This window comes from Lissotriton helveticus, chromosome 5_1, assembly GCF_964261635.1.
Source record: "Lissotriton helveticus chromosome 5_1, aLisHel1.1, whole genome shotgun sequence".
Lineage (NCBI taxonomy): Eukaryota > Metazoa > Chordata > Amphibia > Caudata > Salamandridae > Lissotriton > Lissotriton helveticus.
Genome location: NC_136065.1, coordinates 489,821,215 through 489,848,456, shown reverse-complemented (window position 1 = coordinate 489,848,456; position 27,242 = coordinate 489,821,215). Strand labels below are relative to the sequence as shown.

General features: G+C 46.7%; 1 protein-coding gene across 1 annotated transcript in view; it reads right to left on the bottom strand.

Annotated features, from left to right (window-relative positions):
* Nucleotides 1-27,242, bottom strand: part of RCC2 (regulator of chromosome condensation 2) — a 143,931-nt gene that overhangs the window by 101,965 nt on the left and 14,724 nt on the right. Inside the window, exons 3-7 of the mRNA XM_078642806.1 lie at nucleotides 10,491-10,584; nucleotides 9,490-9,633; nucleotides 8,125-8,256; nucleotides 5,922-6,010; nucleotides 100-214 (exon numbers count right to left, since the gene is read on the bottom strand). Coding sequence (XP_078498932.1) covers nucleotides 100-214; nucleotides 5,922-6,010; nucleotides 8,125-8,256; nucleotides 9,490-9,633; nucleotides 10,491-10,584 — 574 coding nt within the window. The remainder of the gene's footprint in view (nucleotides 1-99; nucleotides 215-5,921; nucleotides 6,011-8,124; nucleotides 8,257-9,489; nucleotides 9,634-10,490; nucleotides 10,585-27,242) is intronic.

The window sequence follows — 27,242 nt, the reverse complement described above, 5'->3', positions numbered from 1 at the left end:
AAACCACATTTGGGATCCAATATCGAATCACGCACAATGCCACTGGGTTTATACTCGAACCCCAAATTATATCTGATATCCTAATAAAACAGGACTTACCAAGTTGTCCATACTCTGGACACCCAAAGGAGTACAGGTTACCTTTGCAGTCAACCAACATGCTGAACTCTGCCCCACAAGCTACTTTGGAAATGGGCTGACCATTGTACAGGATCTAGAAGAAAAGGAAACAAAAGTAAGGAACATTTTTTAGGGTAAAGTTCTGCCAGAGGCTTATTTAAAAAAAAGGCAGGGGTGCCGAGGTCGTCCGCGAGTGGCTTCCTAAGTTTAAAACAGGAGGTTTGGATCTGGCAAGAGAGTTTAGGCCGGCCACTGCAGCCTAAATAGCAATCTAAAGTCACGTTTTCACTTTGTCACCTCATGGACTGCCGCCTACTAGTGAGATTTAACTTAACAGCCCTGGGTACCTCGAACATATATTAGGGATTGACAAGTATGTAAATGAGCCAATCGAGCATTAACCAATTGTACACATACTTTGGGGGTCACAGCACATGCATCACCCCCTTTTGTACCGCTGAGGACTACACAGCAGGGCCCAGTGCACTACAGTTTTATAAAACCAGCAACAGTCAAACTTGGGGTCAATTGTGATCATACAAATTGAGGTCCTTTTCTTCACTGCCCTTCCCAAGGAGAAGGACAGTCACAAGAAACCGGTGACAACCTACCTGGAAGTGGAAGGGTAATAAACAAAAGACAGGAAATGTGGTCGAGGAGGCAGATGTTAAGAAAAATTATAGGCTTTGATAAATATCATTTCCTCAAGTGCCTCTGTCTTTTATTCCCATTTGGCATTTCTAAAGCACAGACGGCCATTACTGTGGCATCTCAGCACACAAAGTAGTCTGAGAGTGGACTTTCCAAAAGGTTGGGAGGTTACCACTGCAGAATGAAGTCAACAAATTTGTGAGGTGTTGTCGGTAAGGGTTTTTTGTTTTGTTTTTGTTTTGCAGAGTTTTATATAGCGCGAACTAGAACCGAGCCGAATCAGTTATCAGAGCGCTTTTACAGGGTAGGAATGTGTCATCACGTGAGTATGTCAGACTTCGTTGTTTGCAAACGTGAGGCTGTAGGGCAGAGGTCTGGGGGGGGGGGGGCAGAATGGAGCTCGTGGAGTGGTTGTGGGCACTAGCCAAGAGAAGCTTTGTACAAATAATAATCCTGCACGTTTAAAGAAAAAAAGGCCCGCTATAAGCCACTCTAATGGGCCATTAGTAACATTGGTCACTCATGTCATGGACTGGAGCAGGTGTTGGGTGGGATAAGGGTGGTGCACCTTCAAATAACCCTCCAAGTCTCTGCTCCCATTTTTGATTAAGGTTCACACTGCAGATAGTTTTACACTTTCACAAGACCTGGCTGCTGTAGTTTGTTGGAAACCATGTATTTTACCGCATTTCTAAAAAATGGATAACTGAACATAACTGCTATGCCTGAACTGGTAAGGAGTTAAATAGGTATCAGAGTTGGCAATATTATAAAATTGAGAAAAAAATGAGTGTCATTCTGGGGTGCAGGTGAATATTTTTTATTCAAGGAGCGTGGCATTACAAGATCTGAAGACCCTGCTGTAGTGCTACATAAAGACAGTTAACATTTCATTAATAAGCATAGTCATTGCGTGACAGATGTATATTCTCAGTTAAACATTTGTGAAGCACTAGATGTGAAGCAAGAGTGGTTTTTGTGGGATATGTTGTTGGAGTGGTGTGTCGTTGGTACATACAGTTGTGTAAATGGTGATCTGCTATTATGCACTTTGCCTATGCCTCAGTGGCATGCCTACACAGTTCCTTTTGAGAAGTGCTAGTAGTTTAGTTCTAAACCAAGTGGCTGATCTGGGATTCATATATGTGCAATTTCATTTCTAATGTGCTGCTGAATGTAGTGTGACAACTTTCAACTTTATTTTTTAAGGAAAGCGTGCTGAAGAACCCACCCATTTGGACTGATTTGTGTTAGATTGCTGAGTTTTACTTTTTCAAAAGCAAATTTATGTAAAAAGTGAGATTCAATTCACTCTAGCACAATTTGTTTTCTCTAAATATTCTTGTAGCAAAAACTAGTCTGCAATAAACATGGAGAAAGTTGGACTTGCTCCCTTGTTGAAATCTGGAGTGAAAAGGTACAGGTGGACCTGCTGCTAGAGCAAGAATAGGCAATATAATCCCAGGGGGGGGCCAGATCAAGGCAGAATTCAGGATAACTTCCCATGTAGATAAGTTCTATTTAGAGTTACACTGTAAATTTATCTTATGCATGATAGAGACAACAACAAGTCTTGGATCTGGCACGCTTTGACCAACTCCTTGCATCCAAACATTCGCCCCACCTGCTAAAGTTAAAGAGTACACAGAAAACTTCCACCCAACCGCCACTGATCCTGCCCAATTTGTGTCCTACACCTCCGCTCAATTATCCGCACTCATGGCTCCCACCTCTGTCCCTCTTTCGCTAGCCTTACGTATTGCTTCACTCGGCGTCTCTGCGCCTTCCTGTCCAACTTGATCCCCCTCTTCTTTACCCTCCATCCCCCCCCTACGGTTCATCAGGTAACCTCTTCTCTCCCACTGTCACCCCCTGCAGCTTCGGCTCTTCTGTTAAACACCCGGTCAGCTGTCAAGCATCAAACCGAACTCTTCAACCTTCTTTCCTCAGATTCCCCCGATTATCTTTTTCTCAAGGAGACATGGTTTTCTTCTGATTCACTCCCCGATCTTTTAGCTATCCTTCCTGACACACATTATGCCCTCCGCGCGGACCGCCCGGCCAGTAAAACCGGCGGCGGAGTGGCAATGAGTATTCGATCCACGCTGAAGTTTCAGCTTCTTGACCACTCTCCTATACCCAACGTGGATTTCCTGGTCGCTCGGTCCACCAATCTCATCGACCCCCTCACTTTTGTCCTTGTCTATCGGCCCCCTCTGCCTATGCCTCAATTTGTTCCCCTTTTCCAAGATATCTTGGCCACTTTATCAGTGAACAACTCGGCAGTTGTCCTACTAGGCGACTTCAATTACTGGCCGGACGATCCTCGAGAAAGTCCAACTTCCAAAGACTTTTCTGCAACTCTCCACTCTTTAAACTTTATTCCTCACGTCTTTTCATCTACTCACGTTAAGGGTCATACCTTGGACCAAATCTGGTCTCTGCGTTGCCCCCTGTTCTCTCCACCCTGCCCTGTCTCTGGTCAGATCACTTCTTAATTTCTTTTAACATTCCCCTTCCCTCTCATCCTAAAGTCCCTCCCCTCAAAAACTTGACAGCCCGCTGCTGGAATCAGACAGATCTCTCCCTTCTTTCTTCCTCTCTGGCCTCCACTACACCTGACTTGACCGCCCTCTCTCTGGAAGATCAAGCTGATGCTGTCTGTGCTTGGTTATCCTCCTCCTGTGACCTCGTCGCCCCTCTTAAAAACATCAAATCTGGCCGGCCCCATGAGGCCCACAGATGGTTCACTAGCGAACTCAAAGAGCTAAAACTCAATCTTAGGCGATCAGAGCGCCAATGGAGGCATCACTACTGTCCTCTTCTTCGTATTAAGTATAAATCACTACTCAACGGCTACAAAAAAGCCATTATCTCGGCGAAAATGGAATACTTCTCCGAAAAAGTTGCCCATTCTTCCAACAAATCCCGAGAGATTTTTTTCACTCGTAAAACAACTTGCCACATCCGATCGTACTAACGTTAGCGTCGCCCCTTCCCTCTCATTTTGTCTTTCCCTCAACAATTACTTTATCGACAAAATCTCTGCCATTAAAGCTAATATTCCCGCAGTCTCTCAAACCCTGGTTATCCCCCCTCTCCCCCCCGCCTTTTATGTTAGACCTCTTCCCCCCCATCACTGCTGCACAATTCTCTGCTCTGCTGGTCAAGGTCAAATCAGGATCCCCAGTTGACTGTGCGCCGGCCCGGATCCTTCAAACCCTTTTTTCTCACTCTCCTGGACCCCCTCTTACTCTTCTTAACTCATCCCTGGCTCTTGGATCTGTTCCCTCTTCTTTCAAAACCGCTATTGTTCTTCCCATAATAAAAAAACCTGGCCTGGACCCTTCTTCACCTTCTAACTTCAGGCCCATTTCCCTCCTTCCCTACTTGGGGAAGATTGTGGAAAGCCATGTCACCTCCTGCCTGTCCTCACATATTGAGAAGCATGGCCTCTTGGCTTCCCACCAGGCGGGCTTCCGCCCGGGTCATTCTACCGAGATGGTCGTCACTGCTGTCTTGGACGAGCTTAAGGGAAGGGCCGATTCCAACCTCCCCCAGGCGCTGGTGCTCCTCGACTTGTCGGCTGCGTTTGACACGGTTGATCATGCCATCCTTCTCGACCGCGTCAGCGCAGTCGGCATCAGGGGGGTAGCACTTTCCTGGTTGAAGTCCTTCCTTCAGGGTAGGTCCCAGGCAGTCCAGCTTGCTGGCTTCTCCGCCCCTCCCCGCCCTCTTGTGTGTGGGGTTCCCCAAGGTTCCTCCCTTTCCCCTCTCCTCTTCAATCTTTATATCTACCCTCTCATTTTTTCCCTCCGTGAGCTGGGGGTCTCCGTGTATAATTACGCTGACGACCTCCAGCTCATCTTTGATCTTTCCACTCCTGACTCTTCTTCCTTTTTTAGTTCCACTTTAGTCTTCATTTCTGACTGGATGATCACGAACCACCTTAAATTAAACCCCGACAAGACGGAGCTTGTCCTCACTGGTGGTCCCTCTAATCCCTGGTCCCCCTCTCACTGGCCCCTTTCTTTAGGCACTCCCCCTATTCCAGTTCCCACTGTTCGCACTTTAGGTCTTAAAGTCAGCAGTGACCTCTCCATCCACTCCCAAGTTAGCGCTGTAATTTCATCTTGTTTTTTATTTCTCCGCCTTATCCGAAAAATTTCCCGCTTCTTTTCCACTGACGCCCTCAAATCCATCATTTCAGCCCTCATCACCTCCCGTCTCGATTACGGGAATGCCCTTTATTCTGGCATCCCCGCCTATGAAATGCACCGGCTCCAGGCCATCCAAAATCAGGCCGCCCGGCTCATCTTTCACCTCCCCAAATTTTCCCACATCACGCCCGTTCTCAAGTCCCTTCACTGGCTCCCTGTTCGCTTTCGTTCTTCCTTCAAATTAGCCTGCCTAGCCTTTTTAGCCTTCACCCACTCTGCCCCTCTGTTCATTGTTTCTTTGATCACTCCCTACACTCCCTCTCGCACTCTTCGCTCGTCCTCTCAACTTCTTCTTCAAGTTCCCCGCTACCGTAAAGCCCGAATTGGTGGCACTCGTTTCTCGGTTCTGGCCCCTCAGTATTGGAATAGTCTTTCATTTTCCATCCGATCAATCCCTACCTACCCGGCTTTCCGAAAAGCATTAAAAACGTTTCTCTTTCTCCAGGCCTTCCCCGGCTAGTCCCATCGTCTGCAGTGCTGAATCCGTTTTTCCCCCCCTCCCTACCCTTTTTCCTTCCCCCCCCCCCCCTCCCCCCCTCCCTACCCTTTTTCCTTCCCCCCCCCCTCCCCCCTTTCCTCTCCCAGCGCCAGGAAGCCGCTTGGCCACAGTGCGCTTAATTAAGTTCCTTTTTTCATTTCATTTCATTTCACTGATGCGGTCAGTTTGTGGTGCTAAATAAAAACAAACAATTATGCATCCCATGGACCTAGCCCCTTTTAAGTCAAAATCAAAGGGTGACGAAATACTGACTTGTGAAATGGATAAGCATTCTTAGACGCTGCCTACAAAAGGAAGGGATGAGCAAAAAAGAATAACCATGCATAACAGATTCAAGGCAGGTAAGATGAATAGAGAAAAATAATTATGTGCGAGGATGGAAGAAAGGACGAGAAGAATAGGATGTAAAAAGTGATAAGGTGCTGCGTTACCTGCGTAGGGCTTGCCACTGCATTGGTCTGATTCCCTATACCTAGTTGTCCCATCTTGTTCTCCCCAAAAGCATACACTGTGCCAGACTCTGCAAGGAAAAGTGAAAAGAAGCCAGAATTAGCACCTCCACTGCCAGCATCAAGTGTGAACTGCATAGAACACAATTTGAGCTGTACGTTTCGGACTTAGGTGAAGTGAGGACTGTCCAAGCAGGAACATTTTTCGGAAATTAGCAGGACAGAACAAATAAGGCAAAATTGCCTATTCTGCCGCAATGTTGAGGGGGGATCTGGAGCCTGCATTCAAACTGCCCATCTTAAATCACATGGTGAATTCTAGTGCAGGTCATCTGCCCACTGCTCATGGTAGATACACCAAGGGGGTGGTTGAATTTGATTTTATTTAATCCAGAGGAAGAGGGTATGAAAGTTCAAGCAGCTCCCCCATTTTCAGTCTTTTAACAGTCCACCTAGAAACAGTTTTTTTTTTTTTTTTTTTTAAAAAGGCACAGAATGCCCTACAGTACAAATATTCCTTGGATCATGCAGGCAAGACCCAGACACAAGAGTTCTAGCTGGGGAAAGTTGCCATAATACAATAATCATTAAGGTACTTAGGGTGCCCAACCCATCACTGTCCTCGTTAGTTAATTCCGCATAATAAACCCCAGAGACCAACTTTATTTCCACTACAAATGCGAGCGGAAAAAAAAAAAAAGAAAATATATAATAAAATGTGCCATTGTCAAAGTTGAAGGAATTTAGTCGACAACTATGATCACCTCAGCCTTTTCCAAATACTGCATAATTGATACGGAGCCTCTTCACACCTCTAAGACCCACACCTATGTTCTTTCATATCTAGGATATGGATAGATTTCCTATTGTTACACAGGCAACCACTCATTAGCACAACACGAAGTAGGCTCAAGCTTACATTTATGGTGCGTGACACCCTCAATGAAGACAGTTTACTCTTCCTCATGACTGCACTACCTCCAAGTTTTATGAGCCTCCCCGGCTACTGCGCACTGGGACTTTAATGAGGGGGCTGCTTAGTACCATAACGGCAGTGATGCATCTAAACTCTAGTGTACCTCAATACTGTATGGCAGTTTTCCATCACTAAGTCCACTCTCCAAAGCCCTAGTGTGATTGTAGCTGCAGAACACAACCGCCTGATTACCTCAAGGGGGGCTCTATGTGTGCCCTTTAAATTTGCCATTGGTGAGGGGTGAAGCTGCTAGTGAGCATCCTGCATGAAATAAAAACAAATTGAGGTATTCACCGACCTGGACCCGCCAACCCTTGTTCGGGGGAGGGGGAGGGGGAGGGGGAGGGGGAGGGGGGGGGGGTGACTGCATGCTCAAAGCCCCTACAGATTGGGAGGATGCGTCAGAGTATCTGTTATGGACCGGTCAGTGCTGGAAACTCATTGGACATTGGGTAGATTTACAATGTTCTTGCAACACTTCTGCGCCGCTATTGCGTCACTTGTGATGCAGCGGCTGCGTAAAAAATGCTGCCAATTTACGAGAGACATCTAGGGAGATGCAGGGCTTTACAGTGCGACGCATCACATTATACCTGCGTCAGCTATAATGTATGCAGGGTGGGCGTTCCCAAGCAAAAAGCCGTGTAGAACTGACGCAGTGAAATCGACAAGATTGAAATCTACGCCTTCACTGCGTCAAAATCCCTACGTGTGCCAGACCAGGCGTAAGGAATGACTCCGGGCTTTCTTGAATGGGACACACCCATCTGATGTACCGCACTCACGGAGTTGCATCACTTTCATGAGCAACTCCAGCAATGCGTCACTTTAGTGCCAACAGATGCGTCAGAATTTCTGATGCATCTGTTAATCCTTACGCCATGGAGCACTGTCGTGTAAATACAGCGCATCCATAGTGGCACAAGGAGATTCTGCGCTGACACAAGGAAACAGCCCCATCTATGCAGATGCATCAGTTCCTTGTGAATCTGCCCACCAGGGTTTACCAGATCCTTAAAAGCCCCATAATGTGGCTAGTTCACACACTCCGGAGTGCCCTCGATTCCTGCAACACTTTGGTCCCTCCGTTTCAATACTTTACAAATCACTGCCAGCCCAGAGATCTTCACATACCAAGTTTAGCAGCATCAACACTTCTGTGCCAGATATCATTACCAGACAACAGCTTCTCCAACCCATCAGTGTTACCTGTCAATGCCAAAGTATGGTTACGCCCACAGGCTGCTGAGACCATCACCTCAGCGCTCATTGACTCAATGAGTTTCGGGGCATCCAGTCGTTGAAGGTCTCCATGCCCCAGTTGTCCTTTTTCATTACGACCTACAACCAGAAACATAGGGTCAAGGACTTCTGCTAAATAATAATGAACAATGCTCTGCACATAAAAGCTACGAACGCGGTCAGATCCCCGCCTCTAAACATGTCAAAATTTACATACTACCATTTAAATGACTGTCTAGAGCAATAAACAGGAAGAAACTGCACTTTCACACTCGTTAGAGAGAAGTTCTTGTGTTGTTAAATGACTACCTTCTTCAAGTATCAATCTTTATTTTGGTCAACGGTCCTTTAGTTAATAAGCTGGGGGAAGCAGGATGTAGGAGTACCCTATTGGAAAACACGTAGGACTTGGAGCATATGTCTTTTAGTGTTTAAAAGAGACGACAGATTAAGATTCTTGCTTTGTTATTACAGAGCAAATGAAGAACATTGATGGGTGGATTGATTGAATTAATGCCACCCAGTGTTAATTATTCTGGGCCACAGTCCATTTTTGCACACCATGCCACTTCAGATTGGAAACAGCCATATGCAAATCAGCCCTGGTCATTCACGGATAGACCAGTCCACACCGAACAGTCAGTCTAGGTCTCTGAAGCGAACACATGAAACCCTAGAACAGTTTGTCTATCTGCTCCTCATCAGTAGAGTGCAACTAGAGTCCTATGGCACAGTGAGAACAGGACCCATATCTAAGCATACCCATCAAAGGAAAACAAAAGTAAACGTCAATTTTCAGATGGCTGGTTACGACCCAACTGGCAGGATGGGCAAAGTAAATAAATACATACATTAAACAAAAGACAGGGATAGACTGATGTGGCCCAGAGTTATTGCCACTTGCAGAGATTCATCCAAGCTTTCTACCCATTACCAGCAATAACGTTGTGTCTACAGAAATAGAAAGGTTATCAAGAGCATCCAAGGAATAGTAGATAAATGATTTTATTTGTGCTTCGATACAATGATATACTGAGACGGATTAATATTTATAAGTGCTTATTCTTCCAGGATTTCTAGGTTCAATGCAAAAGGTCATACTCTGAATTATTTTGAAAGGCACTCAATTTGACATATCGCAAAAGAGGCCAAGCAGTTCCAAAATGCATTGGAAATCAAAATCAATTTTACAGTTGAGATGAAACATTATATTTATATATATTTTTTGAACGTTTACATCCTGTTGAAATAAACGTAAAGCATTTTTTTCTTCCTTTTAAAATAAAATGTCAGAAAAAAAACCAGACTAGCAAAAAGTACCCTCACACTTACCCCAACTCCAAAGCTTCCCCTCAGTAGTGATAAGCAAACTGTGCGCTGCAACAGGACCAGACACAACTGTCCGTACCTGGATACCAGCTAGGCAGCCGTACCTGTGAGGTCCCCACAAGTTCTGACCAAGGTTCCGGTAAGCAGCTAAGGAAAAAACAAAGACCAATCGAAAGCTATGAAGGGTATTACAGGACAAACTAAAAAAAAACAAAAAACTTTCAGTTTCAAATAAATGACCTGCAGAAGTCTTTTGATAAACTACACATGCACCCAGAACACGCGGACACATGCTTTGTACTGGCCATCTACTACAAACAAGGACAGCAGCCATCAGCAACTGCAGTGGTCTAGATTTACTGTCGTTCCACTCGGACTAGACTGCATGTATGAGGGCAACACATACTATTGAATGAACAGGTCGAAAAAGTTCAGAGCAGTGCCTAGAGACAGCAAGTGAGGAAGCAGTGGTGGTGGGGCAGGAAGGAGAATACAACACGGAATAACAGGATCAGAAATTCACTGGAGAAATGTTCACCTACACTCCAACTGTACTGTATCCTCCACGTTCAACTAAGACAAAAAGCATGACTTTCACCTATTAAAGTAATATGAACTTCATAGCTCGTACTATCCAACATTTAGCTCAAGGCTATCTTTTGGTCACCTTGTTTCACTGCTCCTCACATACTAACTCAACATTCAGATCTAATTGAGATAACCATTTCTTTGAATCCTCTTAATTAGATACCCTATTAAGGTTGTCTGTCGTGCCCTTCCCTGCCTGCGTCTTCCCCAAGTAGGGATGTGTGCATTTGAATTCAAGGTTGTGTAACTCGAAACATTCTTATATTAAAACTGTTCAAGGCAACTACTGATGGGCTCAGAAATAACATCTGTATCAGGGTCATCGAGCTAGAGCTCCCTTTGTGCTATTGGCCAAGAGGAGAACAGCAGTCCAGCAATACCATAAGCATACATTCCAATGGGTCGATAAACTGTACCTTGGTTCTTGGGGACTTCCTTCCGGCCAATAAGGTCCCAGTTTGTAGCGCCAAAAATGAGAAGCTGCCCCTTACACTTCGCTCCTTCATGTTTCTGTAAAACATGTATACTGAATTAGCAAATTGTGGGTTGAAAAGATGGTTAAAAAAGGAAAAAGCCATTTGAAAATACTGGAGGAAAAGCAAAAAAAAGTGCAAAGGGATTGTAAGAATTAACTCTATGGTTATTACTTTCAAATTCTTTTATAAACAGCATGGTTTATTTTACCAATTTCACGCAAAAAAAAAAAAAAAAAAAAAAACCAAAAACGTTAAAGCATGTTGCACGTGATCCAGCTTAAAAACACCAACAGACTAGTTGCAGGAACTCAAAAGAACATAAGAGTTGCCTGTGGAAGTGCCAGAATTTAACAGGAAACTCTTGCCATTTACTTTCCAGAAGACTCAAACCTGAAACAAATGTTCTGCCCATTTTGTTGCTCTGCTTGAAAATTCTGCCTGTGTGCGGCACGGCCAAACTTTTCATGCAACAAGGGGCAGACTGGAGAGAAAACTAAAACAAGCATTTACAATGCAATGGTCTCGGCATTATTAAAGGTAGAGCTATTGGCATTGCTCAGGACTTATTTTGTTTTTTTTTTAAATCATAAATAAATGGCGTTTACATTGCCAATAGCTCAATCGTTAAATAAATGGCATTGTCATTTACAATGTGTGTGAGAACCGGAAGTCACATTTTTAAGCACAATAGTGCTAAGTGTCAAACTGTTATACTGAGTTTTGCACTGCAGTTCTCACTCTGCATCGCACTGCGTTTGACACTGCACGCTGCACTGCATAAACTGTCGGCAGAACCGGGCTGCACAAAGGAGGTCGCATTCAATATTGCATAAAAGATCGCATTGTTTATCGTTCCGCGTGCCAGTATACATACTGCACTGCAATGCACACTGCATAGGCAATCGCAGTCAACTTCCTTATGCATTCACTCCTATAAGTCGCACTGATGTCGCACTGTATAAAGTACTCACCTCACGAAGCTATGCTTCAAACTACACTGTGCTGAAAGTCAACTTGCATATACCAGTGTATCGTAGTATGCCGCACTGTCCACTGCACTGTAGAGACAACCCTGTACCACCACCCCCTCCCCCACAAAAGAAAAGAAATGATGTATTCTACTCGGTAGTGTATGCTGAATGTTCGCAGTTGCTCCCTTCTTTCGTGTTGTTGCGGGGTTGGCCCACCCATCCGCACCACTTTACTGCTAGCCTCCTCCCCCTCCCCCCGTGGGCAGCAGCCACGTCTTCAATACACATTACCTGTCATAGCTTCCACAAGCCCCTAGATAACCTCCATCCTGGCGGAGTACCCCCACCAGAAACATCACTTGTTCCTCTTGTTCTGTGTATGGGAAAATGTTCCTTCATCGACACCAAACAGCGCCCAAAGCCACAAGTACCTACTTGTAATGCCCTCCCCTTTCGAGAATGTAGCGCCTGGGGTCCCGAGAGTTGTGCGACTCAACTGCAAGTCACCACGCTCGGTGTCAGCACTGCATAAGGTTCTACCCCTCTATTAATTGACTAACACTCATAATTTCTTTCCACCCAAATCACTGCCACATTGACTGTACTGCAATACACTAGGCGCTATACGGACAGATAAGTACCCATCCCTTGAGTCTCGCGGCCCACACAGTTGCACTGAAACCACTCATAACTCGCCGCTCCTTGTCCCCCCCTTCTATATCACCTCGGATCTCACCTGTGTTCCTTACTGTTCTGTATATGAGCATCTAGGCGCTATATGACTCCACTCACTGCTAGGCTCGCACCCGCAACCTCTACAGCGGCCACCTAGGCGAGGGCGCAACACACAGTTTGAGAAGACTGCTAAACGTCAGGCAATATTGGATGGGAATATGTCTCTTTCAGATTTCTTTTCCTTTGGCTATATTGATGCATCTTGGCTTCTACCTTTATTTTTTCACCTATGAATCACAGCATGGCTACATAGTGCCTAATTAGGGTTCCATTGAGATGTAGGCTGACAGTTACCTGTGTGATGTAAATATTTCATTTTAGTGACACTAACATTCTTCTTCGCTAACAACAAAAGGCCGAAATAGCCCATGGCCAACTCAAACACAAAACTTGAATTGTTAAAAAACATTTTTTTTAAAAACAACACACAACAGAGCCTACAATGTAAGCTCACTCTAATTTTTGAAAATTAATTGCTATCGTGAACTAACACTTAGGGACAACAGACAACTGTAACCATAGCACCACATAATACTGTGAAACTATGTCACCTCTACACAAAACTACATAAGCAAACCCACCAGGTCATAATGGACTATGCAAAAGTAAAAGTGAAACTAGATTTATGCTACCAAAGAAACCACAGGCCGGAAACACTAGCCAGAAGCAACAAACAAATTCACACCACCCCTGCTCTAAGACACCCTGTCCAGCATCAAACCACTTACCGCCAGGCAACGCTATCGACAAAGAAGCATATCAATAAACGAACATCATTTTAGCGAGATCCCTCCGGAAGCTAACAGCTTGCTACCGACATCTGCGGTGGTCAAGTACGGCATGGTCAACTTCTGATGTTGGGAAAAATCAAAAATCTTCACCACAAAATTCACGTGTTTGGGGGCGTTCCCTTAGTCGCCCATATTATTATATAGGACAGAGGAACGAGTAACAGACTGGTGTACCATTTCCAGAACAGAGGAGGAGAAAACCTAATCTGCGCGAGGAGGGCATACATGAAAAGACTGTGTATACAACAGTGTCCATGTCCACTGTAATAATGGTACACAATGTTAAATATACGAGGACGTACAATTTCCAACAGAGATTAACACTTTTGAATTTGATTTGACATGGGAAGGGAAAAGGGGACCTTGAAGGTATGAGGAATCCACAAACTAGCACAATTAGGGAGCGTTGCCCTTGTGACGTAGAGTAAATACGTACCAAGTAAGATCAAGGGTCATCCATGGGTGTTGGGGCTTGATGACACAGATAGTGGCGAACAGCTGGTATATCAAGATGGGTAGTTAGGGCGAAGAGACCCCAAGCGCTACTATGTGCGGGGTGGTCTAACCGGGGCCCTTAAGAAACAAGTGGCATCCATGTGAATGGGACGTCCTGAAGAAGTGGAGCATACGATATCGAGAAGCAAAGCAGGTCTCGCTACTATGGAACGGTACCACCCAGAACCAATCCTGGGATCAACACAGATAGAATGTTATGGACAGAGATTATGGGTTTCCCCTCTCAATGTACCTGAGATTTTCCTCCATGATCTGGGTTACTCCTCCCTTCAACTACCTCGCGAGGACTACCCCTGCCTCAATTTCCTCTTGCCCCCTTCCTCCCGCCCCCTCTTACCAACTCTTCTCCGCTCGGCTTCCACAGCTGACTCTTCGTTCCGGCCACTGCTGAATCACGGCCATGTACCCCACGCACAGCATCATGCGCCGGCAAACTAAGCCTCGCCTCTTTCCTGCCGGTGTCGTAGTCACGGAATTTCGTGCTTACGTCAGCTCGCCTCCCATCTGACGGTCAGCTGGTTACACATCAATACTAGATCCATTAAGTGAAGGGAGGAAGCTTGCTTTAGGCTCAAATAAAACCCATAACAGATAACTTTCAGTACCGACCCTAGAACAGAGTTAGCCATGGCTGCGACACTACGCTGACCGACTAGAAAACGTGACATTCACAGCATAATCGTAGAAGTTTCACAAAAGATAGGCTGCATTTTTGATCAATGGATACTCGGCTATAGTCTAGATATGTTTGACTGGAGTCGAAGGGTTATTACGAGGGAGGAAGTGTATTTTTTCGCAGTTTTTATACAAGGCGAACTTGAGCTAGCCAGATTATGCTAAGTGTTTGAAAAAAAAAAAATAACAAGCACTCACTGGAAGACTCGGCGGCGGCCGGGCAACAATGGCGGCCGCAAACATCCAAAAATTTCGGATTCGGGGGCGTGTTTTTGGCGTTCTGAGTGACGGATGACATCACAGTCAAAAGAACGCAAAAAAACACGGCCCGAATCCGAACGAGACGGGACTTTATTGGAGTGACTCCCTCCTGCTCCAATGGCTGGCCTCCGTTTAGGAAGCCAGCCATTGGAGTAGAGAGGCGGGTTCCAAGCCCCCTAACTCCAAGACATTAAATCTTCGGGACTCCGCCCTCACTGCTTCGCAGTGAGTGCAACGGTCCCTCGACCTAAAAAAGTCTGCTCTATCATCAAACCTCACAAAAGCATACCGGTCACTTTGCTTTTAAGTATGAACTGTTACCTTGACTCACCTTTGGGAGCGGTGATTGCGCGGTAAATTTATAACCCCATGACAAAAAACATAACAGCCAAAATAAAGATACGAAATTAAGATGAAGAATTTAGCGGCAAAAATAAAAAAATATCATGGCCTAATCAATAACTTTGAGCACCACTAATAGACAGGAGGGGACACTAATATACCGATGATCAGAGAACACCTGTTAGAGACTCAGAAAGTTATCACCCATGGTGTGTATCACTTAATCAATAACTGCATAAGAAAATAAGCCCGGAAAGTCGCAGATTATTTAAACATGAGACAAGGTCAACTGGGTAAAGACAACCACCTCAAACCACTGAACTTGAGATTAAATCAGATTTAAAGATAGTAAGACTTGCTTGAGTCGATCATTAACACCAGCCATTGATCCGAAGCATTAGGGTTAAAACTATTCATATACCTAAATATTTAAGACAAAGTAGGTGCTTTGCAGACAAGTTCCCCATATCCGGTGATTCTCACAAGCTAGCTTTTCCCCATCTATGCACCCAGGATCTGAAACCATATCCATCAGGACCACACCAAAGTTATTCCAAGTTAGGAAAGAATTAAAAACTCATCTCTTTAACCCCTTAAGTACTGGGGGTTTTATCGGCACAAGTGGGGCAACGCTGGGTGGTAGAATTTGAGAATTCCTTAAGTTTCCACATTAATATGTAAGCAAAATGTGTGATTTCAGGGAAAGTTTGAGGTTTGCAGGGCATTGTGGGAAAGAAAACTTTATGGTGTCCATGCAAGGCACACCTCTCCGAAATCCCTTATTTTTCAAAAAAGTCTGTGGTACGTTGGTTTACATGAGTGGCGGCTGAGCACGGCCCCAAATCCCTCCACTACCCCCATCGCTGTTCTCTCCATGTAGACAACTTTAGCAACTTATGTCAAGGTGCTTTGGCCTACCCTCACAAGTGAGGTACCATAGTTATCGAAAGACTAGGGGGAATGCTGGGTGGTAGAAAATGTGTGGGTCCTTGAATTCCAGAACGTGTCCTCACAGAAATGCGTTGACAGAAAAGTGTGTGGCTTTAGTCAAAGATTGCAGTTTGCAGGGGACTGTGGGTAAGAAAATGTTGTGGGATCAATGTGAAGCACACCACTGGACCCCCTTGGGTGTCTAGTTTTCAGAATTGTCTGGGTTTGGTAGGGTTTCCCCAAGGAGGCAGCCTATCCAAACCCAGTGCAGCTATTTACCATTGCAAGTGGAACCATAGTGGGAGACCGCTACACTGTCCTGGCCCATATGTAAAAAAAAAAACCCTAACCAGAGCAATCAAATGTCTTCTCGTTTGTTATTGGGATGGGATTTCTTAGTCTGCAGGGGAGCAGAAAGACCGAGGCTTTAGGGGTGAAGATAGATTTTAGGATGGGCCTGACCCACCCAATTGTTGAATTTAAAAAAAAAAGGAAAAAAAAGTATATTTTGCTATACAGTGGGCTTTCTGACCTCTAGGTTCAACTATTTTGTCTGCCAGGGGATGTTATTTGGGGAGCTGGTTTGATCCTTTATTGGGGTGGAGGCCAATTCCAGAGTGCAACACCAGCACCACTTTCTTTTGCCATAAAGGCAAAATACCTGGTGTCATTTCTACCCCCCCCCACCCGGGCATATTCAGGGCAACCTCCCCAACTGGGACACACCTCCTACCTGCCACCAGGGTGGGCAGACAGACACTGTTGCCCCTTCTAGGGAGGGCGTATGGCTCAATTCCCGGGCAGACTGCAACCCTCTGTATTGGCTCCTTTTTTAAATGCCTGGCGTATATTGGACTTTGCCCCCTGGAGGGGTAGGCTGGGTATAATAAACTCCATCTGCTCTCGGAAGGGGGGAGGGGGTCCAGAAGGACTGTCACTGCAGTTTTCTAAAGGGCGTGAACACACTTAGTGACAAGACCCCGCCCCCAAATTTGTTTTAGAATTAAACCCCAGGGGTGTGGGGGAAGATGATAAGAGGCAGATCAGGGATAATTACACCCCCCACTTCCAACGATACCTCTCCCACCACAATCAGTGGGAGGGGGGGGGGGTGTGCTGACTATGTCCTTTTTAAACAAAATCCTATCCTGAATTCCAAATCGGTAATATCGCAGACAGTCTGAAAAGAATGCAGCCAACACGTGTTTTGTCTTGTGGATAATTTCCATCGACTTCATCAGGGCTAATAAGTCATACTCCAGTTCAGTCCTCTATAGTAAAACAGATTTTCACAAGCATCTCTAAACAATGGTGAGTGCATCTCATGGTATCTCAGCTTTTAGAAGTTGGAGCAAATTTTGGAGTTTTGATTGTACTACATTGCACTGACTCAGCGCAGAGTAGGCCCTGCCACTTTTAGACTGTTGTACTAAGTCCTTTTTACTTTCACTTTAGTGTAATGACAGAGCGCAGATTGGCTACCTTTTTTTTTTTTTTTTAGTATCAAGAAGGAGTAAAAAATAAAGGATTTGCAGCAGAGTAGCCTTTAATCACCTCCTCAGTATTGGCCAATCGCCGACAGATGCACTGGGGATGTAGGGGGTTAAAGAATACTACATCAAAATGCAACAGCCGCAATGAGGTTTCCTCTCCTATTACTCCTTAGGTTTATGCTAGTCTGGGACCAAGTACTACGTATTTGAACTCAAGTCTGTAGTAGCTCAAACAGCATCTAAGTCAAGCACACTTAATTTTAGGTCTATTGAGCAGTTGGCAGTGCAGACGATTTGAACAGAAGTGCTAAACGCCTAGTTGTGTTATTGTTTTCTGATGTTTGCTATAGGGATTCTAGTTCAGCCACATAAATGCATCAATGCTATTTTCAAGTGTTAGGGCCGCAATTGGGCCCCAGCGAGGTGGGGAGGTCTAACATAATCAAACTCCAGTGCAGAGGCAGGACTTGTAGAAAAAGTCACATGCGTTGTTTAGGTTACGGTCTACAGGTCAATCTACACCATATAGTGGTTTCTCTATACACAGTGGCAGAAGTATCCATACAACATTTAGGCTTCTAGGCTCTTACCAAGATCATTTCAACATGGAAGTCCCAATGCAAAGACAGGCCCACCAGTGTGAGTACCCTCCCTAGATTTCTTGAGGTTGGGGATAACTGAAGCTAGCTACGTGGTTGCTAAGAGTCTGTATACTTCAATGACCAAGACAGCCCAGTTCTTGAAGGCAGCTTTTCTTCATACTGTTTTAAGTTACAAAGAGGACCCAAACCCTGCCAGGAATGCGATCTTAAGACCTAACACGTTAACAACAAAAGCATGGAGTGGTGAATAAAATGTTCACTTTCAAGCCTCAAGAATCCACACTTTTCGATTTTGCCAGCCTCACAGAGAATCTTCACAGTTCTTTAACAACTACCAGCATTCAAGCTGTGCAGGTGAAAATCTCATTTTGACATTGGAATAGAGTAAGTAGAAGTTGCTAGCATGGTCAGTGAACATATCCCCCACTGAACAGACTTCCTCTTCCCATGAAAGATTGTCAATCTTGAGAGATAGATGCCAACTGCTTTGCTTGAAGTATTTGCGTTCTTAAACTAATTTTCCACACCAAGATGGAAATAGGAATTCTTAAATCCTTCCTGAGCCGATGAGTAATTTAATTTCACTCTTTTCATTCTCCGATATTTACAAGAAGAGCAACCTTGCCACCTACCCCTCCCATATAAGCACATATCACAGTCCCATATGTGATTAGATAATCAAGTGGACAGTCTGCTGCATCTTGCATATTCCCCTCTGCCTTCACTCTATTACACTTAATCTTCTACACACTTTCACTACCTAGCACCAGTGTCTTACTGACCAATCTAAATTCTCGCTCATTCGTCTCACAACCCAGAAACTGATCACAATATCACCCACTCCCTCCTTAATTACCAACAAACGTATCAGAAAGCCAACCCCCCCCACCCCCCACGCCAAAACTTCATCACTTCTACCCACCTGAACAGAAAACAGGCCGACGGATTTATATAACAAGCATTTACAATGCAACGGTTTCGCCTTTGGAAAAGTTTGAGCTATTGGCATTGTGAATGACAAAGTTTTTATTTATGTGTTGGTTTTGAAAACAGATAAATAAATGGCATTGTCATTTACAATGGCAATAGCTTAATCTCTCGCAAATGCGATTTGTATTGCAACTATTATAGTTAGCATTTTGCACTACGATGAAAACTGGCTAGAGATAGATACAAAAAACAAGTCTTAGCTAGGAGGTAATACTCACCAGACAGACACCCGGCAAAAATGACTTTACTTCAACTATCATATGTACAGCACTAAACATTGCACATCCTTCATTGAATAACTGTTTGTTTACTGCACTAAAGATTGAAGATTACTCGTGTTATTTCTATAGTGCTCACATGCTTCAGAGCAAAGAGGACTTTAGGAAAAACACTTGTAAACAAATAATCATCGTGGGGGGAATTATACTCAGGCATTGTAGAATTACAGTTCGTTTTGGAGCATGTAAATGCTATAGACGGGAAATGGTTAAAGGTGCTGGTTCAGAATTTGTAGCTGTGGTTCTGTGCATTTGCAACGGGTGCATTTAGTCGCAAAGTTTCAAAGTAGAAGACATGGAATTCATTCCTAGCCTAATAAACTTATCAAATTGTGTGATCCTGTGTAAATCATGTTTTGCCACTATGCCCTATTTCACTTTCGAGTTTGTGTTTGGCAGGAAAATACATTTTTTTTTTTTTTTAAAGGGGCCGGAGTGTGACACTAACTGCCCTAAAACATGCTTTTCTTGGTGTGATTATGAACAGATTTGCTACATAAAGCCTGACTTACACCACTAGCTATCGGAAAACTTTACCCTTTCAGCCTCCCTTCCCTCTTCTTTCAACTGTCTCCACTCTCCATGCCCCTTCGATTCATGGCCTCGTGCGGAGCTGCTCACCAGGGACCTGTAGGTACAGCGCCCTGAAGGCACACAGCTAGATCCCGTCGAATGTGACTAAAACATGTGCCGAAATGCACTAGCGAAAGGAGGGAGGGGGGCGGGGGGGGGGAGAGGCTGGGTGAAATGAGAGGACACCCGAAGAGCACACGTGGGAATCCGGTCTCCTGCACCAGGCAAAGCTGCAGAGGAGGCCGGAGGAAGGGGGTTATGGCTGCAGGTGTGGGTGCACTGGAAGGAAGGTGTGTGTGTGGGGAAGGGGGGGGGGGGGGGAAGAGTGATTACAGACCGCCCACCCCAAAATGTTGCCCTTAGAACAGAGGATTAATGTGAGCACAAGAGGGGCAGCGGCAGGAACGAGAGCACCGATAGGGGGCGGGAGATCACTAGAGGGGTCTGGGGGGGGGGGGTGGGGGGGGGGGAGGGGAGGTGACTCGACTTTCACCAGAGGTAAAGAGCACAGAGAGTCAGGGAGGGGGTGCATGGTGCAAGGAGGGGATGGGAGGGGGCAGGAGAGAGAGAGCTGGCTGCAAGGAGTGTGGCACTAACTGCCCTAAAACATGCTTTTCTTGGTGTGATTATGAACAGATTTGCTACATAAAGCCTGACTTACACCACTAGCTATCGGAAAACTTTACCCTTTCAGCCTCCCTTCCCTCTTCTTTCAACTGTCTCCACACTCCATGCCCCTTCGATTCATGGCCTCTTGCGGAGCAGATGGTCTCAGTGACATTTTATGGGATAATTAGAATAGGCAATTGTTGGGCATTTTATTTTCAGCGCAAATCCCCTTCTGGACAGTCTATGGCGTGTTTCAGCTCAGACGCCATCAGTAGAGGTAACCCTTAAAAAACACGAGAGGGAGGGTCACTCATCCGCACAAAACGACAGCAAAAAAGAACCTTCTACACCTCAAAAACGCTTACCCTGAGAACTGGATGTGGTGGAAATAAGAAACTCGCCCAGGCCAAGGTCGCAAGAGAGGAAACTGTGACACGAATAAAAACATATCAACATATATTTTATGTAGCGCCGTAGGCTTTATATAAACGTTTTATTTTTAACGAACCAAATGTTACTCATTGTTTTGACTTGCTTCGGGGTTTCCAGCTCATGGCTAGTTGCAGGTAGCAAACAGATTTCTGCAGCACGTACATTAACTCATCAACCTATCCTACGCTACACACTAAATTTAAAATGTAAAACAGGCAAATAGCGCGACTTGTAGCCGTAGTGATAGTGCTTAAAGGAACCCTGACACCCGAGGAATACGGGGACGGGTAATAAGGGGGCTTACAAGGAGTTAAAGTCACCGAGAAAAAAAAATACCAGAGCGACGACTTTTGTATGTCCTCGACATATTAATACCGGAAAGTGATATAGATTTCGAAAAAAAAACATTAAAGGCAAGAGGGGAACAGCAAGTGGGAGATTCACGGAAACGCAGAAAAAAAAGGTTTTGGGACACTTTCGTGTTGTTTAGACAGGAATTAAACCACAGTATGCGCAGCAATGCCATGCTTTAAATAAAGAGTAAATGTTGACCTGTGAAAGACGTGTACGCATGTGTGGATAAACTTTGTAAGCCGAACAGTTGTTCAGACACAGAATTCACGACTGCAGGCGAGTACTCAGGGGCACCACCTGCTTTATAATGTATATACGTTTTGCACACACTTGGGAACGACATGCCCAAGATCACAGAGCGTGCAAAGCGAAGCCGGGACATACAATCTGCTCTGTACAGATTAAGCACCCGGTCCTTTCCCTGTCTTGTCTGTGGACGAGTCTTACCTTGTCACTCAGCCCCCTGGGCTCCTCTTCCCGGGGGATGGGGGAGAGGACGCGACCCCCCTGCGCCGACTCCCGGCGCTGCTCTGCATCCTCCGGAGGGTCGGTGGCCTCGGATGCCAGGGTCGGGAGCAGACCTACAGGCTTTGTCGTGCTCCGGCGAACCCGCAAGGGTGGGGGCCCGTCGTTCCCCCGCAGGCGGCTCGCGGTCTTCGGCAGTGTCCTGACCCGGGGGGGGGGCCTACCTGCTGGTATGGGCTCCCCCCTCCTCACTTCCGGCCTCCCCACCGGGGCCCCCAGGGAGGCCACTATACTCTCCTCCCTCCGCTCACGGTCCAGCATCTCCCCCTATGCTCCCAAAAATGCAAAAATGAAACTCCAGCTGTTCGTTATGGATAAAAAAAGTTTAGCAAAAAATATCATGGCACCCCTCTGCAGAACAAGGAAAGGCACGGAAGCGCGGGGGGGGGGGGTAAGACACGGAAGCGGGAGGGGGGCGGGAAAGACACGGAAGCGGGGGGGGGGTTGGGGGCGGGAAAGACACGGACAGCGGGAGGGGGGGGGGGGGGAAGGAACGCACTCACCTGGACTTCTTCCGGCGGCCGTGGTCGGCATGAAATGAGGAAAACAAACACCCAAAAAAAAAAACGAAACTCCGCCCACCGCCCAATGACGATGCAAAAAGGGTGGAGAGCGAAAAAAATGCAGGAACGCCCACGAATCTGGTCCGGCCATGACGGACAGATCTCTGTTCCAATGGCTAGCCTCCATTTATGGAGCTAGCCAATGGAACAGAGGGCGTATTCAAGTTCCCCATACTGAAAACTAAAGATTTCTCCTGGGGGGGGAGCTAAAGCTCCGTGCCCCAGGCGAAACCTAACAAGCATTTACAATGCAACGGTTTCGCCTTTGCAAAAGTTAGAGCTATTGGCATTGTAAATGACAACATTTTTATTTATGTTTTGGTTTTGAAAACAGATAAATAAATGGCAGTCATTTACAATGCCAATAGCTTAATCTCTCGCAAATGGCACACACCCCCACAGAGAGCCCCCCACACACACACAGAGCCCCCCCCACACACACACACAGAGCCCCCCACACACACCCACACAGAGCCCCCCACACACACCCACACAGAGCCCCCCCCCACACACCCCAACAGAGCCCCCACAGGTACTACGGGGGACAGAGGGCAGCTTCCGAATAATGGCAGATTAAAGATATTCACTTCACCCAAAAGGTGAGATTAAAAAGAGGAATTGCGTTCTGAATAGACACAACTGCAGAGTCTCGTATTTAACAAAGCATTGGCATAGCCAATAGGTCTCGCTTTTGGGACCTTATAAGTATTTAGTTATGCAGCACAATATCCTTGGTGCAAAAACATTAACTGTTGCATGGCTAAACACTTATAAGTCCCCAAAGGTGACCCTTCCTGTACAAAGAATATCCTACCTACAAAGCAGGCCCCCTTGCAACATGGTGCAAGGGAGCCTGCGTTGGCTAAAGGCAGCCAAACATGCGCCCAACACTAAGAAATTACAACAATGAGCCATATGTTGGTAAATATGGCGCATTCCTGTCCTTTCCCTATCACATAGCGCCAGCACAGCAACGTTGTTTGCAGAATTGCGCTGCGCGAAAGAATGATAAATCTAGTGCTGAATTTGAGCCGGCAGTTTCCGGGGCTTGGCGCCAGCACTTAATCGTCAGCACTGGCACTTAAGACAGCTGCCAGGTGGTGGCATCGCTTGTGTAATTTAGAGATGAGCAGAACCACAGTTCTTCATTAATTCAATATACATAATTAATACCAGCTGCCCAAACTATTCTTCCAGCTTTGGGGGCTTCGAACAGTCTGAATTTTCACACTTGGCAGTGTCACTGGGCGATGTAAGCTTGGTGGCCTCCTGACCAGGCCCAGCACGTTTGCTTTGTACAAATTAAGCACTGGATGATCTGTACGTAGATCTGCCGAAGTTCAGTCTTGGCACGCCGCATGGATGTTGGTCAATGGAGGAGGTCAGCGAGGGTCCATCAGACGTTTCATCTGCCATTGAATCACTTATGGGCAACTCTAGGTAAACAACAAGGGGTCAGACAGTTGTGCTGGTCACAGTATATGGGCAAGAGCCCTGCCAATTGCGCAGTACCCGCAAGGAAGGGCCCAGACTAGGACCAGCCAGTCCTGCTCTCCAGGTCCTTCGCACAGGGAGTCTCAGGAGGCCACACCCTATGCCCAGACACTGCTCGGCATGGCTGGGTTCATAGCTAGGATCATGGGCAGCAGGTTCTGGGAGTGCGAGGGCTGGGCACGCATGTTTTTTGGGACACAGGATTGGATGCGGTTGGGATCCCCGGTCCTGGAGTCCTTTGGCAGCGTCAAAGGCCGTGCCCTACAGGTCTTGGGGACAGGGTCGACGGTGCAGGGTGTGCCCAGAGGCTGCTGGGCAAGGAGAAATGCGAGCAGGTGATGGACAGATTATTGTTGTTTACTAAAGAAAACATACCTCCAAGACTGGAGTATCAAATCACTTACAAACTTGGCCGCAGCAGCCGAATAAATCCAAGGTCCGTGGACACTAGGGATTTATTGCAGCCATGGCAGTGGCTGCATGACCCGGGTAGAGTCTGAAACCTGTGCGAAGCTCTGTGCTACCAGCAACCCTTTCTTTAAAAGCGCTTCACAATACGAAGCACAGGGTGTGTTAGCAGATCTATCGACACAGCAGCCCCATGAACACATCATCACAGCCCCAGGACCCAAGGCAGATGTACACACAGTGGAGTCTGCCGAGGAAGTGACAGGAGCCTCATCTGTCACTGACATGGCAGGGCAGGAGCAGCTGGAAAGAGGACAGGGACAGAAGCAGGGCAGGGACAGTTCAGGAACAGAAGCAGCTGGAAGCAGGGAAGGGACAGAAGCAGGGCAGAGACAGCTCAGGAACAGAAGCAGCTGGAAGCAGGGCAGGGACAACGCAGCAACAGAAGCAGCTGGAGGCAGCGCAGGGACAGCGCAGGAACATAAGCAGCTGGAAGCAGGGCAGGGACAGAAGCAGGACAGGGACAACGCAGGAACAGAAGCAGCTGGAAGCAGGGAAGGGACATAAGCAGGCCAGGGACAGCGCAGGAACAGAAGCAGCTGGAAGCAGGGCAGGGACAGAAGCAGGACAGGGACAATGCAGGAACAGATGCAGCTGGAAGCAGGGAAGGGACAGAAGCAGGGCAGAGATAGCGCAGCAACAGAAGCAGCTGGAAGCAGCGCAGGGACAGCGCAGGAACATAAGCAGCTGGAAGCAGGGAAGGGACATAAGCAGGGCAGGGACAGCGCAGGAACAGAAGCAGCTGGAAGCAGGGCAGGGACAGAAGCAGGACAGGGACAACGCAGGAACAGATGCAGCTGGAAGCAGGGAAGGGACAGAAGCAGGGCAGAGATAGCGCAGCAACAGAAGCAGCTGGAAGCAGCGCAGGGACAGCGCAGGAACATAAGCAGCTGGAAGCAGGGCAGGGACAGAAGCAGGACAGGGACAACGCAGGAACAGAAGCAGCTGGAAGCAGGGAAGGGACATAAGCAGGGCAGGGACAGCGCAGGAACAGAAGCAGCTGGAAGCAGGGAAGGGACAGAAGCAGGGCAGGGACAGCGCAGCAACAAAAGCAGCTGGAAGCAGCGCAGGGACAGCGCAGGAACATAAGCAGCTGGAAGCAGGGCAGGGACAGCAGCAGGACAGGGACAACGCAGGAACAGAAGCAGCTGGAAGCAGGGCAGGGACAGAAGCAGGACAGGGACAACGCAGTAACAGAAGCAGCTGGAAGCAGGGCAGGGAAAGCGCAGGAACAGTAGCAGTTGGAAGCAGGGCAGGGAAAGCGCAGGAACAGTAGCAGCTGGAAGCAGGGCAGGAACATAAGCAGGGACAGCGCAGGAACAGAAGCAGTGCAAGCCAGTTCTAGACATTGTCGAGATCAAGGCACAAAGCCCAACACCTATTGGTGAACAACTTCTGTTCCCATGGAGATAGGTGTTGGTATCCATCGAGGTCTTGGGTATAATTCTCGTCCTACGGCTATGCGTGATGTCATGTTTCACACCACTACTAGCGTGACGACGAGCACAACCCTAGACATATACGGTAATAACAGATTCTGTAGACGCTACAGAGCCAAATACGGTACCTGAACAACTGCAGGGGCAGGTACCAGTCAATTCTGTACTATTGGCCTCGTGCTCTGTGGACTCTTGAAAGCCAGGGAGCAACGCTCGAACTTCAGCTGAGCACAAGTGTGCGAAGCGGCACTGTCCATAAATTTGGTCTGAAGAAGAGTTTCCCAAAAACAAGCACTGGCCATACGGCAGTGAAAGTAATCGCGATAGCGCGCTCTGTGGTGGGGGAAGGGCGAGCAAGACATAGGCAGAGCGAGGCGGGCGCACATGGCTGGAAGAAGGGAGAGAACTAAGACGTGTTTCGTTTTAGCAAACTAATTGTATGTGACACTTGTAAACTGGAATCGAAATTACGACTGCATAGACGCAGTATTTGGTAAGTCTTCAAGGCCAACGGGATCAAAGATCTAGGGTTCAGATGTGGCCACATTCCCGACAAAGTTGCCTCTGAACCATTTTGAAGCCACAAGTCTTGCACTAAAAGCAAAAATATGCCTGCCGGAAGCGACCCAGTGTCTGAAATACCACTTCAATTACCGCGGAACCCATCCTGACCCAAATTCTTACCGACAGCCCACTATGCAAGATGAAACAGCAATAAGCAAGCTGAGAACGATTTCATTTGCAGTCTTGGTCTGCTTTCCAAATAATATACTGCTAAACCCTTCCTTTATGAGGGAGGAAGCCATTTACAAATATTGTTTTTCACACTGTGGGACTCATACGGGTAACTCTGGGCACAATGAAGAAACAAACAAATAACCCTCTGTTACAGTTTCCTATCCACCTTAAACTGCTTCTGTCAGCTTTTCGAACAAGCATTGGCCGCGCAGCAGTAAAGCTGCACGGCCGTGAAAGGATCATCTGCATTTTTAAACAAGCAACGGAGGGGGGGGCGGGAACGGACACATGGACAGCGGGAGGGGGGGGGCGGTAAACAGAGCTCACGAGCCAAAGTACATAACAGCTCACACGACACGGCCGAACCGACAAAGGAAACAAAAAAAAAAAGACATTATATAAAAAAAATGCTCCTTACCTGATTGCCTCGTGGGAACTCGAATCTTGCAGCCAACTCCAACAACAAACACTTGTGAAAAGACGAAAACAGGCAGACTAAAAAAAAAAAAAAATAACACACCCACCGCCGCGATGACGATCCGAAGTGGGTGGAGAGCGAAAAAATTGCGGGAACGCCCCCGAATCTGGTCCGGCCTTGACGGACAGATCCGGCACCCAATGGCTAGCCTCCATTTATGGAGCCGGGGGACGTTCCTGAAGTCCTTATTGTAATCAATGGATTTCGCCTGCGCCGAAAAGCTGCGCAGAGCGCAGCCTTCGGCAGGCGAAACCCAAAAAGGAAACATCCCTTGCTGCTTATGTACCATGTGAGCTATATGCAACAAGACAAGATAGCCTTGATTCCAGCCACATCCCCTTCATTGCAGTATGCAAAGCCAATACAGACCAGAATGAAAAGACCACACTAGCTGCCCTCCACACTAACAGTGCCCCTAACTATAACCAGCCTGGC